The sequence below is a fragment of the Aythya fuligula genome, chromosome 6 (genome assembly GCF_009819795.1).
Source record: "Aythya fuligula isolate bAytFul2 chromosome 6, bAytFul2.pri, whole genome shotgun sequence".
NCBI classification, from domain to species: Eukaryota; Metazoa; Chordata; class Aves; order Anseriformes; family Anatidae; genus Aythya; species Aythya fuligula.
The window spans coordinates 14,481,343-14,500,490 of record NC_045564.1 but is presented as its reverse complement, the minus strand read 5'-3'; the positions used below and the strand labels follow the sequence as shown (position 1 = coordinate 14,500,490).

The 19,148-nt window shown below is 39.5% G+C and overlaps 1 protein-coding gene across 1 annotated transcript in view; it reads left to right on the top strand.

The window, feature by feature from the left end:
* The window catches only part of ITPRID2 (ITPR interacting domain containing 2), a 40,860-nt gene extending 22,853 nt beyond the window's left edge, over positions 1 to 18,007 (top strand). Inside the window, exons 12-19 of the mRNA XM_032189631.1 lie at positions 3,289 to 4,539; positions 6,928 to 7,008; positions 7,367 to 7,494; positions 8,391 to 8,541; positions 9,660 to 9,725; positions 10,472 to 10,882; positions 17,104 to 17,228; positions 17,643 to 18,007. Of these exons, the coding sequence (XP_032045522.1) occupies positions 3,289 to 4,539; positions 6,928 to 7,008; positions 7,367 to 7,494; positions 8,391 to 8,541; positions 9,660 to 9,725; positions 10,472 to 10,882; positions 17,104 to 17,214 (2,199 nt within the window). The 3' untranslated portion in view covers positions 17,215 to 17,228; positions 17,643 to 18,007. The remainder of the gene's footprint in view (positions 1 to 3,288; positions 4,540 to 6,927; positions 7,009 to 7,366; positions 7,495 to 8,390; positions 8,542 to 9,659; positions 9,726 to 10,471; positions 10,883 to 17,103; positions 17,229 to 17,642) is intronic.
* The last annotated feature ends 1,141 nt before the right edge of the window (positions 18,008 to 19,148 follow it).

Sequence of the window (19,148 nt, the reverse complement as noted above, 5' to 3'; positions counted from 1 at the left end):
TGACCACCTCCAGGGATGGGGCATCCACAGCTTCTCTGGGCAACCTGTTCCAGTGCCTCACCACCCTCTGAGTGAAGAATTTCCTCCTAACATCTAATCTAAATCTCCTCTCTTTCAGTTTAAAACCATTTCCCCTCATTCTTTCATTATCTGTCCAAGCAAAAAGTTGTTCTCCATCTATTTTAAGTATTGAAAAGCTGCAATGAGGTCTTCCCGGTGCCTTCTCTTGTCCAGGCTGAACATCCCCAACTCTCTCAGCCTGTCTTCATAGCAGAGGTGCTCCAGCCCTCTGACCATCTTTGTGGCCCTCCTCTGGACCCTCTCTAACAGCCCCACATCCTTCTAGTGCTGGGGGCCCCAGGCCTGGATGCAGCAGTCCCAGTGGGGCCTCACCAGGGTAGAGCAGCAGGGGCACAATCCCCTCCCTCCATCTGCTGGCCACTCCACTGGTAATGCAGTCCAAGACGCACTTGGCTTTCTGGACTGTTCATGGCATATCTTTTGTCACTGGCTCATGCTCCAGAATTGCAGTCCATTCCTCTCATAACTGCAGTGGTCAGATTTAAGGTAACGAAAGACTTAGCTTTTCTGGTGATCATTTAATTTCTTGCATCGTTTTTGCCTTACCACTCATTTTTAAATGCTTTTCTATTTATTTATTTTTAGCTAGCAGCAGAAAGAATGTGAAAACAATTTCATACTAATTTTACTGTGAAGGTATACTAATATTTAGTCAGTCTTAAGCTCCCACATTCTTTCCTGTTCCAGTTGCTTTGATCTCGGTCCTAGAATTTGCAGTGACGCTGACCAGAGCTCTCAGGACGTAAGGGAGGGATGCTTTTGTTTAGCCAGGTGCTTATGAGACTGCCCAGTACATACATATGCTCAGCATTATACCTGATACCTAGGAGAGGTGGTCTCTGCCTCTCGTTAAGTCATTCACACAGTATTAACCATAGTTTGGTTGGCCTGTCAATCAGCCTGAGAAAACTCTGGAATGGGTCCTGGTCTCAAGGCCATTGGATAGCTGTCTGGGACCTAAACCACAGTCAAGAGAATACAACAATGGAAGCTTGGGTATCACCAGTAATGTCATTTCTGTGGCTTTCAGCTACTGAGCTTTTTTACACTACAGTGACTTTCCTTGTGGCACACCAAGCACATTTTAAAAGCCGTTTTGCTCTTACTAGGAGGAGGTTCCCATCCTCCCCATCCACCAAAGTTTGCTTTTCAGTTTTGGTACTGGTATTCTGTCCTTTTCTGTTTAGTACTTTGCCATCTGAGTACTAAAATGGAAGACAAGACAGGTTAGTCCTTGTGTCTCCAATAAACATAAATTTACACTTACCAAGAGCAACAGAGAGAAGAAAGGAAATCATGAGCATGAGTTTCTGTAATGAGCATAGTAATCTGAGATACTGGTTCTACTCTGTACTAAACTGGGGCTACACTGAAATTGGCAGGCATTTTAGAAGGAGTCTCAGACTAGAATTGGTCACTCCTGATCATTGTATTGGTTACAACCTGATAAAGAGTCCATTAAAAGTGTGTTGCAACTAAATGCCTCTTCACTGGAAGGCTAGTGGAGTTTGTTTGCGTTGGTTGCAAAGTGATGAGATTTTTCTGCTTTCTATTATGCTGTTTTGAAAAGATAAATTGAGACTGCATGAGATCTGTGCCATGGAGTTGCTAGGCTTTCTTCTGCCACTGTCACTGCTTTATTCAGACCAAGTACTGAGCTGAATTTAGAAAATACGGATGAATAATGAGACTAGGGAATAAGAGAACTTGGCAGCTAGTGAAGAGAACCTATGAAAAGAAGATGAAGGGGATACAGAGGAGTGTATGGTAAGTTAGTGCCATCTACTGTTAAATAATTGACTCTAGCAGCCATAGCATTCCTCTGGAACTCATGAGAAAACTGACAAACTGGAATCATATTTCCTTTCTTCCTTGACAGCCAAAAAAAGATTTCTAGGGGATATTTTGGTTTCAGGGTAGGATATTCTTCCGGGGAGTTTCATGTTACCAATGAAGTTAGAAAAAATTCTCCATCTAAGTACTTGAATTTTTGTTTGCTTGGCTTGTAAGTAAACAATGTGATGGAGAATTAGAGAGACAGATACATGTGCTTGTAGCACACCTAATTTCACCTAGACATTACAGTCTTTTGTTCTTGTCATACCTTTGACTCGAACAGTATCTGAACCTGTACAGTCTTTAATACTAATTTGTGGCTGTGTCAGTGAGTGCAATGCTAAGCACATATTTAGAATGATGACCTTTGTGAATTAAATTCTCCTTTAGGTTGTTGGAGACGGAAGTATTGTGCAATATATACCATAAATATTCTCTCTAGAAGGAACTAATAGTATCCTAACAACAGAGAGAACTGCAAAAGTTAGAGATAGTAAAGCTTCTCTAAATTTCTAGTTTATGTGACCACATATCTTATGAAAAATTTGTGCCCACGTCTAAATATACCTGTCAATCAGACTGGCCTAAGGAATATGCTTTGCAATCCATAGACTTTTCCTGCCATTTTTTCCCTATTAAATTAACAGCTGTCTAATACTGATGCTCTGATCAAGTATATAGGGAAATGCATCCTTCTGCAATAAGGAATTTAAAATGTAGTTTATAATAAGAAGGGAAAGATGTATTAGGAAAAAGGAATGGAGAATAGGGTAAATGTGCTGGATTGTCTTCAATGGAGATGAGCAGCTGAATATTAGATTCCCAGAATCAAACAATTCTGTGACTTAAAACGGGCTGTGTATATAGGCAGACTGTTTTTTCCCATTCTTGGTGCAGGAGAATCCGTGATTCTCCTCACTTCTCTGTGTGCATTCCCTAACACAACCCTTGGTTTCAGTGCTGAGTGTGAACTTTTATATATGGCACATGCCACAGTACCTTCACCCTGATATCCCTTTGTCATTGCTACCTAAAATACTAGAATTTTACTGCTGCCACTTCTGTTCTAGTAATAAAGAGTTTATTGTCAAATCAAGAAAATGTGTGAATAGTTTGCTTTTTTTTCTTTTTTTACTTTTTTTTCCCCAAACCATCTCCTTTATGTGCCATACTTCAGTATGCTTCTCACATACCTGATATTATGGTTTCTTTGTTCTCTTTCACTGTTTCTCCTGCACGTGAAAATCATTTTGAATTATTATACCATAATGCCTAATGGATATGGACTTAGACTCTTAGTCTGACTTCCTGAGAAGGCAGTAGACGAGTCTCCAGTATGTTCACCCATTTGCTGGTTTGAATCTTTCCTAGGTCCAGGAGTCTTTGCAAGGCATGGGAAGCAGTGCTGACAGCTGTGACAGTGAGACAACCGTGACATCACATAGTGAGGAACAGAAGACACCAATAGCCAAGGAACTGCCCTGTTTCAATAAGTTTGAGGAGGAGGAAGAAGATGAAGAGGAAGAAGAGGAGGATGATGAAGATGAAGAGGATGATATCTCTCAGGTAGAGAAAGGAAAGGTAGAGGCACATTCTGAAAGCAGAAGTAGAGATGATAAAAAAATCCATGACTATGAAACTGAACAAAATGGAGGAGAAAGCAAGTCATCTTATGTGTTGAAGACAGTTGCAGGAGAGGTCAGCTCTAAAGAGGAACATGTTTCCAGTGAGCAAAAAGAATTGGAGCTGCTGGAGGAAGGCAGTGATGAAAGTGATGTTGACAAAGACAATGTATTTGAGTTTCCTCAGTATCAAACGCACCATATCCTCAAGTCACTGGAGTCTCTGGAAGGTGGCAGCTCCTCCCCATCATCTGTGGACAGGGTTCATGTTGCTTTGCAAAGAGCCCAGATGAGGATCATCAGCACATCTGATTCCAGGGCCGGACGCGCTTTCCTTAAGTCAAAAGATCTCCTGAGAAAGCAGAGACAATGGCTTGCTGAATCGGGCTATCCTCTAAGGCGGTCTCAGTCTCTCCCAACTGCATTACTGAATCCAGTGAAAGTGGTGTCCTCTGTGAACGTCCAGTTAGCTCCTGGAAAAGAGACTCTGTGTGGTCCTCCTTCTTTCACCTACAAGTACACACGTGTGGAGGAAGATGAGAAACTAACGTCCGAGGATGACAAACAGGAGGGCAAGGCAGCTGCCAGCCAGCCTGTGTGCAAATCTACGCTGTTCATTGCGCCTTCGTCCTCCAAAAAAGAAGTTCCCCAGGCTGGGCCCCGCAGGCGGTCTGAGGAGCCCAGTCCCACCAGGGGACAGAGCTGCCCACTGCACACGCCAGCACACATGTCCCAGTCAACATGCTCCCTCCACTCCCTTCCCACTGAGTGGCAGGACAGACCACTCTGTGAGCACGTCAGGACGCTGAGCACCCACAGTGTCCCGAGCATCTCCGGTTCTTCCTTCAGCTCCTTGCTTTCCCCCTTCGGCTGTCCCTTCTCTCCAAGGCACTCTGGATATCCTCATCGACCTCATGCTATCAACCCGCCCTCCACCGTGGAGATGCAACTGCGCCGAGTCTTACACGACATCCGAAACTCCCTGCAGAACCTCTCACAGGTAAGAGGAAGAAAAAATTTCTCCTGGCAAAGAGGTTTCGTAGTTTATTCTTATCAAACCAAAATGTTAGCCTGAATATACTTTTGTGTAGTGTGGGAGATCAGGAAAAAAGGACGTTTTGTGCAAGTTTGGTTTGCTGCTTCTTTCAAGAGCTTCTGTTTAATGTGTCAAATGATCATCACTCCAGTGCTCCACTGTTTTTGTATTGATTTTTTTTTCTGGTTACAGTTGAATTTTGGGTGGGGGAGAGGAGCAATGTATGCTTCATCAGCTATTAGTTTAAGTTGATAGTCATTAGCTTTAGATTTGAAAATACATATTGCCTTTAATGGTACTTTAATCTGTCTCTTCTGTGAATGATTTTTTTTTCATTGCAAGTCCCATGGCTTCAGTAATAATGTCAGTGAGGACTGTTTGTTCCATGCATATGTCTGTGCTGTTTCTTGCCAACCTTCTGGATGTTCAACTCTGGGTGTTCATCTAGTCAACATGAAGTCATCAGCCTTTTATAAAGAATCAGTATTGTCACAATGTCTGAAATTTTGGCCATCTCACCTGTCAGAGAAGTGCTTTAAAATGAAGCACATATTTTTTTACTGGTTTCTGTGACACCTTCTGCTCTTTCCCTCCTGATTACCAACTGTCCCCTCTCCGCCACCTCTGTACTGCTATTCTCTGAGTTCATGATCCAACTTAGGAGTCTGCAAGCTGCTGCAGGTGGCTATATAGGCAGTGCACTTGCACACCCTGCTTGTTGATATATGAATGCATGAAGAATATGAAGTGGTAGAGCTTCAGTGTCTTCTGTGGGTTTTATCTAAGTACAAACATCTGCTTCTCTGCTCCTTATTGGAGGTGGTGGGCTGTGGTGTTCTTTTTTAGATCCCTTTGGTATTGTGACACAGCACTGCAGTGGAAAGCTGCAGGCAAAGGGGTTTCAAGTCAGCCATTGTTCAAGGTGTGCCTGAGAGTGAGCATCTTCAGAATTTGATCTTCTTTGTAAAATTCCCTTGTGTGAATGAACTGCAGCCTTGCTATGGGGTCAGGGTATAGTGTCACTACTTAATACCATGCTAACTAAAGCTGCTGGAGAAGAAACCTCTGTATTACACCCACAATTTATGTTCACACTGATTTAAATAATAATAATAATAACAATAATAATAATAACAACAACAATAATAATAATATAAACAACAACAACAAAAAGTTTCAGAGGGGATAATAACATCTCCTAGCCCACTTGTCCTCCTTCCAGAGTAATTTGTCTAGACTAGTTCCATTTTGGAGAGTTTGGTCCTTCTCACTACAGATATTTTTATGAAAAGCTATTGTTTCCAATACATAGTTTCCTTGTGCTGCTTTTCTCTGCAGACAAGATTGAGTTTGGCACACAGCATATTCCACATACAGTCTACTAGAGAAAATATTGAGATGTTTCAAATATATGGTTCTGTTATTAAGAAGGAAAAAAGAGGAGTAGATAAGTTCCCAACAGAACAGGGAATAGAGAAAACTGGGAGAGGAAAAACAAAACATCCATCCCCTTGATGTGATCATGTTTGAGCAAAGCTCCTCTAGGTAAATGGACATGCTTCAAATTTTCCGTGGCGTGTCAATAGTCCTTTGAATTCTTTCAAAATTATATTGGACAAGCTGTCTTTTTCATGTTTGAAAAGGTAAATGTTTTCACTGTTTCCACTGTTCTTTGCTGTGCCGTGTCTCTACATGTAACAGCCCCTGAATTTTAACTGCTTGCTGCAAACATTGAAGCAACATGCAAATAGAAATTCTTCAACAATTCTGTTTACATGAGAGATCATTGGTATGCAGGGATCTTTGAATGTAGGCAATATGGTGAAATTAAAAAACGACAAGAATAAAATCAGCACACGCACGCACACACACACACAACTGAGGAAAATCCCACAACAAATGTGACCGTGATCACGATTTGAAAATGAGACACGTTAATTTACTCAATTCTGTTTTTTGTGTTGTTCTCTTTGTCTTTAGCTAAGACAATTGCAACTACTGAGTTTTCACTAATCTGCACTAGGCATTTTCTGGACCCATGTCTGGTGCAGAAAACTTAGCTTTTATCCCTACTTATTGTGTCAGACAGGATTAATTTTTTATTCCTTTTTTCAACTTCAACACATTTGCATTACAGAGCTTTGGTGCACATGCTTCAGTTACGAGCTGGTTCTTCCATTTTGTAAAATTTCCTTTTCCTGTTACAATATTTACTTTGGTGGTAGAAATAACAGTGCCAGAAAGACTGTGTTTTAACATTGGCTGCTTTTGGAGAATCTGACCATTTGAGAAGATGAGTTCATAAATGGGATTGTTGACATTCCTCTTTCAAATTGTTAATTTCTTCCCTAGTACCCAGTGATGAGGGGTCAGGATTCTTCAGCTGCCACCGGTTACACTACTCAGAGATCATCTATTCTACCTCTTTATGAAGTAAGTGCCCCTGTTCACACAATGATACTTAGTCAAAATAAAATAAAAAGAAACATCCTATAAGTGTCACAGACTGTGCTATGCATGGTCTTTGCTCTGAAGTGATAACATGACTCTATCCTAAATGTCGAAAAGGAATTAGCCTAAATACATGGAAGTAATTTCATGTGTTTGTATGGTGCAACTGAAAATGTTTTCTTGAATTATTGCTAGCTCGTAACATGCAATTTCTGTAGTATTTTGAAGTTGTTGAGCTTCTGCTTGACTTAAAGAGCACACATAGTCAAATACAGTTTATTTAATTATTTTTTTCACCTTTTCTTTTTTTTTTTCTTTCCTCTTTATTGATTTATTTTAGAATACTTTCCAGGAGCTGCAAGTTGTAAGGCGAAATCTAAATTTATTTAGAACCCAAATGATGGATTTGGAATTGGCTATGTTACGTCAACAGACAACAGTTTATCAGCACATGACAGAAGAGGAAAGGTAAGATGATTTTATTTTTAAAAGAGAGAAAGCACTTTGGCACTACAAGAAATGAGCTGCTGCCTGTGAAATCAGAGCAAAAAAAAAAAAATCTATTAGTTTCAATCTGAACAAGGCTGGAGCTGAATTGTGGCTGAAATAGTTGTTTACTCTCATCTGTGTATGTCTTCATTCTAGAGGATCTTTTTTCTTTTTTTTTTTTTCTAATTCTTATTTCTCATTAATTGATGATTATTTTTTTTCTCCTTTCTGGAAAGTGATTTTACAACTGTGGATTTTAAGGACTTTATCATAGGATATTGGAGAGGAAAAATCTTAAAGATTTTCAGTTTAGATTTCCCCCATCCCTTTCTGTATAAATGTAAATAAAAAATAAAAATAGCATTCAGATGCTACAATTCCAACTCACAGTAGCCACTCAACAAGTCACAGATGGCATTCATTATTCTGGCTCTGTGTGTTTGCTCACCATGGGTTGCAGGAACCGCTGATGTGAAACAATTTTTTTGCTGATTTATTTACTTTATTTCAATTAACTCTTCACTAACTCACTTTAAAAGTAAATATGTTTTAAATCAGTTGGCCTACTTTGGCAGTGGTGTCTAGGCCAAAACGCAGTTGCTACTGTAAAGCTAAGAACTGTGATACTCCCTGTTTAGTTTTCAGCATGGAGCGATATATTTTCTCCAAGCTTCCTTTCCATAAGTGTAGCAAGACCTTAGTTCCTTTTCAGACTTTCAGATGATTTTGGTGAAAGAGGAGTTTCCTGTGTTCCACCTTGAAATCCCTTGCATGGAGTCCTTTGCTCGTGGGATTGTCATGCCCAATTCCTCCTTTGCGATGTGCAGCTGAGTGCAGTGAATGCCACTGTTCTTTTTGTAATGGATTTTGTATAGATATGAAGCCGATCAGCTGCAGAGCTTAAGAAAGTCTGTCCGCATGGAGCTTCAGGAGTTAGAGATGCAGTTAGAGGAACGTCTACTTGCTTTAGAAGACCAGCTGAGAAGTCTGCACATGTCTTCCCCTTATAGACCTCAAACACATGTAGTAAGTATTACTTTTTCAACATCATTATATGTTTTCTCAGTGTAATGTGCATCGGTTTAATGTTAATAAACCACTACTGTTAAAACTCTTATAAAGGGATGACATCTGGGGAATCTAATGACAATGTGTCTATTATCAGGGGTCATTTTATTGTTTTGTGTCTGCATCTTAGGGAAAAGATGTAGAATTAGAGGGTCTTTCTTGCTATTAATGCATGTCAGGACATATTTTGGGGGATTTCAGTGCTTTCTTCTTTTTCTTCTTCATGACCCTGGGAATTTTGAGTTCTGGTAGGTAGTGCTCATGTCTGAAATCCTTGTGGGGTGATGATGATCTTTCTGGAATTTCTCTGCACTGATTTCCTTCCTTGTGAAAGGAGGGTATAGAGACAAGGCACTGTGTTTCTCTCCCAAGAATCAGCGTATGGTTCCCTCCAGCTCTCCATGGAACAAAAAAGAGGAAAATCCAGTAGTCATCTTCAGGTTACTTTTTCCACTTCTTTTTGTAGCTCCTTCAGATGATCATGTTGACTCCCTACCAAACACAGGGAGAGGCTCTGCTTGCACAGACACTCTCCCAGAAGCTCAAGAGCAGTGGGGGAAAGGACACTGGTGTCTGTTTATTGGTGGTGTGGCTATATCCTTTCTCTTCTTTTTTGCTCAGCAGAAGACTGTTCCTCTATTTCCTGCTGCAACTCTGTCATCAGCCAAACAAAAGAAGCAGAGACAGAAAGTATTATATGTTCTTCCTGGGTTTCATTCCTCTTTCTTAGCCAATCCTCTTCTACAGAAAAAGCACTGGCCACATCTTCCACTTTAGTATTTTGTCATGGGAAAAAAATTGAAACCCAAGAACAGGAAAATATGGTATTACTGTGATCCCAAGCCAAGCTTGCATTCTTTGAAACATATAAATATCTCTTCTTTTTTGTAAATCCTTTTATAGAAGAGGGCTAGCTTTAAAAATGACTGAAATAAACTTTCTCCAACCCATTTTGCTTCCTGGTTCCAAGTTTCTGCTTTTACTGAAAGTTGTCTGAGACACTATGTGTTTATAATGTTAGATTCTGGCAGCTCTAAAAAAAATCCTCAATGCATTAACTTATCTTAATTTTTCAGGGTATGTATGGTAGCAGAAGTGCTGACAATCTATCATGCCCTTCTCCACTGAATGTCATTGAACCAGTAAGTAGCATGCTGTATGTTTTGCTAAGAAAAATAAATAAATAAATAACAGGAAGGAATTTATTAAAAAAAATAAAAATAAAAGATCGCAGGAGATTCATTTGTCACACAGTCCTGGAAATAGTTTACTCACTTCAGTAGTTCTGTTGAAAATAGTTGCATTTTCCCTTAAGCAAAGTTAACCATAGGTGTAAGCAGCTGTAAAGTCTTGTTTATTTTTAAGAGGAATATGCAGAAGTGAGATGTTGTTGCATTTATTGACTAATGATGGTGAGTTTTCCAGGGAAAATTATTTCTTATTTTTCTATGAAGATTATGCTAGGAGTCCAGAGTAAGCTCCTGAACCACTGAAGTGGTAGGAGTTCAAAGACTGCAGGGAAAAAAAAAAAAAAAAAAAAAAAAAAAAAAAAAAAAAGAACTTGAATTGTTTTAGCAAAGAAAAATAAAATCAAGCTTTTACGTGTGCCTCTGTCAATTGCTCTGGCAGGGTGCATCTGTATTGCAAAAGTCAGTGGTTTGGGGAACTGCCACAGTTCTTATTTTTGTTGGCTTTCAAAAGAGCCCATTCCTTTTTATGGTCCTCTTTGTTGCAGTCATAAAGGCGAAGCATATATTTATTTTATAGCCATATTTGTTACATGGAGGGAATGAGTAAGTGATTGAATAAATAACAAGAAAGCATGGCTGTGTCTGTATTTGACTTTTTTATATGCTTATTCAGGCCTGTTTCTTTTCTGAATCTTTAGGTCTCAGAACTTATGCGAGAGCAGTCATTTCTGAAGTCTGAACTGGGTTTGGGACTGGGAGATCTTGGACTGGAAACTCTACCAGCAGAGGGTACAGAGTCCGTATTCTCCCATGGAAACTCTGATTCCTCCTCAGTGTGCTCCACTGCAAGTAGAAAAGCTGGTGCTGGATCTTCTGAGCTAACGGGAAAGTCTAAAAGTCAGAGCAAGAAGTTGTACCGAGCCTCTGTTGCCTTAACACCAGCACCCCCAGTGAGAGCAGGCACTGGTCAACAGGTGGAAAGCTCTGAGGAGCTTGCAGACTCCAAGCTGGAGGTGGATCAGAAACTTGAAAAAGTCCCTCGAATGCCTTCGGTTGATGAAATCCACAAAAGCGTGGAGCAGGAAGAACTGCAGCAAGTTATACGAGAGGTGAGGAGAGAGGGGTTGAGATCTAAGATGTTCAGTTTTTTTCTGAAAATTAAAGCCAAATTACATGTAACTCTTTGCCACCAGGTTTTTATTCCCTCTCAAGCCAAGTCTCCTTACTATTACTGTCCTATTTCTAAAGACTCACAGTGTGTCATGAGACGTCAAGCCATGTTTTTTTCTCAAGCAAAGCAGTAGATGTTTTTCAGTGATAGTAATTAGCACACAAATTAATAGCTAGTTGTTACTATGAGTCTAAGTGAGAAAGAATTTACCATCTCTACTTCTTGGTTATGCATCAGTATTTCAGATTCCCAAGTGAAAATTTCTCTGTCATGTTTGCTTGCTAAAATGCCAGTTTGGATTTCATTTGATTGATGAAACACTGTATCTAAAACAACTTGTAGTAAATGTTAAAATGTTAAAAATACTTGCCCAGTCCCTCTACCCCAAACCACTAACAACTTGAGGAGTGTAAGTAAAGCAAGCTGAAGTCAGATGAGAAATTATTTCAGACATCAAGACTGAGGTTGGACCAATGCTGTTGGACTAGTTTCACTGGCAGTCAATGAAACTGAAGGGTGCTTGGATATTTATCCTGTGGTCCAGGTTAAAAAACAGCACTAAAATTACATGCTTGCTTTGTCAGTGACGTGACAAAAAGATTTATGGCAAGTAGTATAAATGGGAAAAAGAAACTTTTTTTTCAAAAGCAGTGCCTATGAGAAAGTGGTGCTCTTCCTGCTCTGAGTACAGATATGGGAATTGAGAACTTGTGGGTTTTATTCCCTCTCTTTCACCGGAGAGGGACCACTTAGCCTTTAGCTAGGGGTCATTGAATCCTTACCCTTTAGCACATCCTTTGAAGCTTTAGTATGGTGCTGTCATAATCCACTGTAAAGGCCAACAGAGGTGCCATGCTCAAGAATATGCAACAGGCCAGGTTGTAATGCTGAGGTGCCACCCAGGTCTGTTTGGTTTCAGGCAGTGAATAACTGGAACCAGCTTTGTCTTTAAAACAGATGAGAGGCAGGCTTCTCCTGTAATAAAACAGGAGCTGTGATTCCAGAGGGATCTTTTGCCACTCCTTTAGCCCCTTTCTTCCAGTGCAGAAACAGGCAGAATGTACTGGACTATAAAGTATCCTTTTACTCATTGTGTGACCACAAGACTGCTGTGTCTGTCTTTGCAAGTGGAGATGTTCTCTTGGCTGACTCACTGTGGGCTTTGCTATGTGTAGGCACTTAACTCTTGCACAGTGAGATCTGTGAAGCAGAAGAGCATTACTAAGGAATGTTCTGATTGAAGATAATAGCTGGAAGTACATGAAGATATTTACTTTGCTTAGCTTTGGGTAACTCCATATATAATCAGAGCTGAGACTGCAAAGAATGATGCTTAGCCACAAGCATTAACAGTCAGAAAACTGCTGGTGTTAAAATAGGATACAGTTTGGCAGTGAGGTGAGGTGGATGCCAGCTTTCAATAAGTGCCCTCATGGTACTGAATAATACCTTGCCCCATCGGTAGCCCCATTAGAGTCAGTGGGATGAGTTATAGACAGAGGCATTATCTTGTGGAAGGAAGGGTACTGTAGTCAGCTCATGGTGATATACTACTGGACCTACAACCTCGTCATTACTGTGCTTAGCATTTGGAACTGAACACCCTCTGGCCATCATTGATACTTACAGTGGAGCCTGTGACACTACAGTTTTAAACTTCTACTTTGAATGCAAATGAATGAACATGGCAGGGTGGCAAGCATTTATGTTCCAAATGTCTTCCTGCCACCCTGCCTCCCTCCTGCTGCTATCTTCTATGTGCTGGAGTTGGAAGAAGTCTTGGGAAAGGCCTTGTTTTAGGAGATGTCATAAAATACTCCTAAAGTTCCCAATTTCTCTCTTCCTGGTCCATTTGCTTTCTTTTCATCCATTTTTAAAAAGATTCCTTGCCTAGCATTCAGAGAATATTTGCACATGTACTTATCATGCCTTGCACTTTACTGCTGATTCTGAGCTGAAGCCAAAATATTTCTTTTGTGTTGTGTCCAACAGTTCTATAGAAATCTGCATTTCACAGGTCATGGTGGGATGCTGCTAAAGGAGAAAAAGAGAGGAAGGAGAGAGCTGTAATTCAAATGTATTGTAAGAACAACAGAGACGATAATGGGAGCTGGAGTCGGAGTACAGAGTTATTTCAGTCAGTATTTTCTCTGAGGTTATCCTATGTGAAGATTCCTTTTTAACTTTATTAATTGATAACAAAAAAATAAAATGTGTACTCTGCATAGAGATTGTTCTTTGGGTTGTGTAGCACTAGGGACTTAGTAATGCTAAAAGCATCTGTGCTGAACTGCAAGACTAGTATTCAGATACGAGTAGTCAGCAAATAGCTGAGCTTGACTCACTTTGTAAATGTTTGAGCACACAGAGAGATTGTCCGTCAGTTTGGCTGTGTTGGCAGCTTGTTTTGGATCATCTCTGATTCAGAACATGAGAAGTTTTGCATTGGTTCATAGCACATGGTAGTTTTTGCAGAGCAAGAATGTACTATTAAATATTGGTCAGGAAAATCTCTTATATTTCGTTAGAGCTAAAACATAGCACAAATTGAAATGTGTCTTCCTTAAGTAGCCCTATTGTTAGCGAAGGAGTTCTGTTCTTGTTGTCAAAAGAAAGAAGTCTATTAGTATGCATTCTTGATATATGCACTCACAAATGTTAAACCATTGCTTATTCCTCCCATTCTCTGTAGCTGCCTGACCTTGTGTTGGGGAAAGAGAAGTCAGGCAGTGTTACAGAATTTGCCTGGGTGGGTTGCAACGTATGTGAGCTTTGACCCGCAACTATGTGCTGGCATTAAAAAAAAAACAACCCCTTGGTGTTAACTTTTAGCATTAATGGACTAACTCCCACAGAAAAGCATTTAACAATGCGAAATGTTAAATGTCAAACAGTGGCCTCCTTGTTTTGTTGAAAATACAGCCTGATCTCCTCTGGAGTATCACATGAGGTACTTACTACTTGACATGTAGGTCACAGTGTGACTAGGAGTGTAACCAGGCCATCTCACTCTGCTCTTCTGCAGTTCAGAAGATGGGATAATATGAAAAGCTTTCTGTTTAAGAGTAATGTGTTTTTTTGTTGTTGTTTTTTTGTTTGTTTGTTTGCTTTTGCTAACAGTCCTCCATCATAAATGACATTTTAAAGTTGTCCTTTAAAAAAAAATGTACAATTTTCAAGTCAACAGGTTTGAGGAGATTGTGATAGATTTTTAAGGATGGGCAGATGGCTGGATAGAGAATCTTCACTCTTCCATTTCCATTTAAAGCCATGTTAGCTCAGCATTGACCAAAATTTTAATGTCTGTTGGTCGTCTTTCCCTTGGGCAGGTCATTTAGTTCCTCATTTTACAAGCATGCAAACTCATCAGTGCTGCCATGAAGAAGTGGCACAAGAAGAAATCTGACTAGAAGATAATTCTTTTAATTCTAGAAAACATACCTCAGATGAAGAATGAGAGGACAGTGAAAAGCCTTATGCCTGTTTTCCATCAACAGCTGCAGAAGGCCTACCTCCAGAATTGCCACTAAGACACATTTCACTGTCAAGGAGTTCATTATATAGCAGCAACATAAAATTGTGGTAATGGCAATTCTTTCATAGTGAGAAAGATTACTGGTTTACTGTAGTGAAATTATCTGTGCATGTGGAACTGTGTTATTAATGCAATATTAAATATTAGCGTTGTATTAATGTAGTATAAATATCATAACTTATCTCCTCTTGTGGAGTGGGTTCTCTCCACTTTCAAATGTTCAATTTTTCATTCAGCTGCTAAAAATATGGGTGGAGCGCGCATTGACTGCCTTCTGTCCTTCCTACAGAGGAAGCCTGGGCATAGTGCTGTGCCCTGTGCAGAGTAAATGGAAGGTGCACCTTGCCCTAAATTGCTTGTGATGAAAAAGACAAATATTGGCAAATGTCATGACAGGCACACGGGACTGAGTCAGTGCAGGAATCGATACCATGCTCACCATGCAGGAATGACCTTGATGGGTCTCAAAAGGAGTGAGGAAGCAGCGGCAGTGAAAAGCGGCAGCAGAGGGTGGCCTTGTTGTGTTCTGAGCTGAAAGGTGAGAGGCACAAGGCTCAAGTGAATTAGCAAGGTCGAGTGAGAAGCTGTTGGAAGAGCTGAGAACAGAGCAGGAGCTGCTTTCCTCCCAGTCTCTGCCTCATCACAAGACTGTCATAGTAGACCATTTACTTGCTAATTTGGGAAGCTTTTATTAGCTTACTTTGGAAAGTGATGTTTATTTTTGTCTATCCTGAGAGGAGGGCACAGAGTGCCTGCTTTTTAGTGTCCTCAGAGACCCAGCCCTTGTGATGCTGAGAATAACACTGCAAAGAGGTGAGCAGAGCTCTGCTACAGCAGGGACCTGCTGGATAGCCAGGCTGCTGTGTGGCGTGGGCTCTCACAAAACTCATGCTTCCTACTGCATCTGTCAAGTCTGCATGGTGTCTTTCCATCTGCCAGAGTTTCTAAATCCAGGAGGCACTTACTGAATTGACATTGGTCCTAAAGCTTTGTACATATGCATGCATGCATCAGCATAGATATTCACAGGACTTTTGGCAGTCAGTAAAATGGGTCCTGTTGAGCGCTGGCTTTTCTTTTGTCTATTAAACAGCAAGCAATGCAGCTGAAAACCTGTTTCCGAGTAATATTGTAGTCTGTGAATTTCTGCTTGATGCAAAGTAGTAATGAAACAAGGAACTTTGCCACTAATGGTTTAGGGATTGAATTGCTTGCCAATGAGGACAAGGGATAAATAACCCGTTGCGAATTCTGCTGCCACCCTTCTGACGTTGTTGCTTAATCCTTTTGACGCACCAGGAAAAGGGGAGACTTACAAGAATAATTGCAAGATGTTCACAGGGATGAAAAGAGGGCTATTCAAATATGGCAAGGCCTTTAGGAAGGCTAAATCTGAGTAAATACTAGTCCCGTGGTATTGGTGGGGCATCAGAACACGAACAGATTTTTTATTGGCAAAACCAGGGTAAGAAATAAGGGCTTTTTTTTCTGGCATTTAGTCTCACATTCATCACAGCTACTCGGGCACTTGAAAGCTATTTCTGAAGTGATGCTGAAAGGTATTTTGTAAGGAAAAGAAAACGACACTGCCTAGCTGGTCTAATCAGTGTTAACATAACTGACCATGGTTGCCATGCTCTGTTTCTCACCTGCCTACATTCTTCCACCATCATTGTCCTCACCTGTCCCTATAACCACATCTCACTTGTTACTGGTTCCTGAAGTGAAGACTGTCCAAAAATGAATCGGTGCCCAAGATTTCTTTTACTTGTGAACAGCCCATATTATTTTTCTGTATTGTGTCTAGGTTTCTCCTTTCCAGCACAATATGCTATTATAGAACTGTTTTTTTTACCTTATTTCCTCTTTCTTTTCTTTTACTGTAGCTACCAATGCTCTGTCCCTTCTTTGTCCTGGCCTCACTCACAGTTAGGTGCCTACTAGGTATAGTTTCTGTTTTTAACTATAAACTATATTTCCTGTAATTAAACTTAATGGGTAAATGTTTTGTCACAATAGTGTGAAAAACAGTCTTTGCTGGCACAGACAATATCCCGTTGGTCAACAGATGATGTGAGGAACTGTTGAAGTTCTCTGTTTGTCTTTGCTGCTGAGAATATGATTAGGATTATCTTCCTCTTGATTTATATGAAGAGAGCAGCTCATCTTCATAGACTTAGACCTTTCCTACTGCATAATGCATCTGTGAGGTAGATAGATACTGCCCTCCTTTTCAAAATATAACTAATGTTAAAAAAAGGTGCATTTGGGGTGCTTTTGTTGTGTATATCTTGAAATGCTATTTTCAGAACTTTGCATACTTGAAATATATTTTTTCTTACCATAAAACCAGCAATCCTGAGTAGAAAATGCAGATATACTTACCATCTGGAAAAATAAAACTACTTTGCTTTGCATTTATATGATTTGTAAGAACTTTAAAATTACTTACAGTTATTTTTTCCAATGGAAACCCTCTTATATTTATCTATTTGAAAGTTGATTTTTTTTGGTGTTTTATGCTTTCATATGTTGATAATGTCAAACATGTCTGCAATATCACTTAGTTTTAGTCATTGGTTGTATAACTTACTGAGCTTAAAAATTCCTCTAATCCCTTTCAGATCAAGGAATCTATTGTTGGTGAAATAAGGCGAGAAATAGTAAGTGGATTGTTAGCAGCCGTATCACCCCAAAGCAGATCTGCAACTGCAAAACAAGATGCACAGCCATGAAATGGGTACTACAGGTAATCTTTGTCAATCTGCCAGAACCATTCAGTAGCTCGCTGAAGGTATTTTTTTATCATGTGAAATATCATTGTTAACTTAAATCTTGCTTGTTTCCCCCCTGAAATACAAGTGATCAGAACTGAGGTTCATTAAACACAAAGGTTATTGATATCCTGGACAGCTTTGGAAAATCAGCTGTTTTATAGTTTGGCCCATCCTACTGTCAGTTTTCATGTAGTGGTCCTTGATTTTTTTATTTGTTTCTTTTAGTGTCCTCCATGGTGACTTCACATACTAATGCATAATGCATGAAGATTTCCTTAGTATGCCTGCATTAGACACAAATGTTATCAAAATACATGCTTAAACACAGAAAGCAGACTTCCAGAAATCTAATTTAGCTATTTTTCTTGCTTTCTCTTTTCTGCAAGGTTGAATGTAGTCCGAAATGCTGTGGAATTCTGCTTTGGGTGGCATACACTGGCAAGTGTCAAGTTGTTTTTGCTTCAGGAGACGTTAAAGCTGCTGAGATAGGCTACTGTATTCGACGCTTGGTTCTATGATGTGTGCCTTTCCTTGAGTTCCTATCTAAAGACTTAGACACTTTAACTAGTTTATTACTTTCCATAAAGCATCAACAAAACTGTGGCTCTCTGAAAGGTTTTGTATTTATTTGTATGTCCTTGTTGTAAATTTTTGTGTAGCTAATTTCTTTTAGTGATGCATCATGAAACTTGAAAATTTGCAAACTTAACCAATTTATAAATAACACGCTCATGTTCAGCCTACTTTTTTTAAAAAAAAAAAAAAAAAAGAAAAAGAAAAAACAAACAAACAAAAAAAAAAACACTGACCTCTATGAGGTATTTATTGTGCAATAACTGATCCACTTTGAGAGCTTGAAACAACCAATAATTGTTTCCACTGCTGTTACTTAGTGCCACTTCAAAAGAAGGAAAATATCCTGTTGAAAAAAATTGCTGTTAATTCTTGGGGCGGTTACTATTAGCAGAGTGGTTGAATGACATGAGGTTACTTAAAACTACTTAAAGTTCTGACACTGAAAGCCTTATCTTTGTGTAGAAGACAACTTTTAACTAATTTTATTTGCTTCCTTACTGTTTGTTTGCCCATCCCTCTGTAGAAAAGTGCCTTATTTTAAGCACTGTTTTTGTCTTTGTGTTGACTGCTCTTAGTCATTCCAAGAACAGGTCTCTTCTGATTTATATTAACAAAATGCAATAAAAGTACTGATATTCTGAAAGCAATTAGGATGTGCAACTTGGAATGGATGAATGACCTTGCTTGTATTATGGGGAAAATGGAAAAAAAAAATCTTTTCCTTCCCTATCCTTCACTGATTCTATTTTCAGTTAGATTAGTGAACATGCATTTGTTCCAGTGGAGAAAATTGGAAGTCATTGGAGGTTTTATGTGGTCAAATAGACACTTAGTGGATATGTAATATCCCATTTTGCTGTGCTTGGAATCTCTTTACTCCTTTGCCATTTCCAGCAACTAAAACTCTTTACTGTGTCAAGGTCTTTAATCAGAAATAGTTTCAAATGTAACAATATTAGAAGAAAAAGTTTCTAAGATTTTTAATTGTGTTAGGAAGACACACAAGGGCTGATTTCTTTAAAAAAAAGTGTATATTAAACCAATAAAATATTTATTTTGCCTATGATCTGTGTCAGTGTTTTTTTACACTTCCCTGTGCATGTTTTACTCTTAAGCAAAATAAGTTATGTAGATTTGGGCCCATAGTGCACAGAATGGAGAATGGCAGGAAAGCTTGGAACTTGGGTTTCAAAAAGCTTTCAGATGTTCAATGTATCCAATACACTTTGGAAATGTGAGATATTATTTTGAGAGAAATGTTGGCACTTAAAAGCAAACTCTTAAGGTTGTTGGCTCCTCTTGCAGCTCTCAAGAAT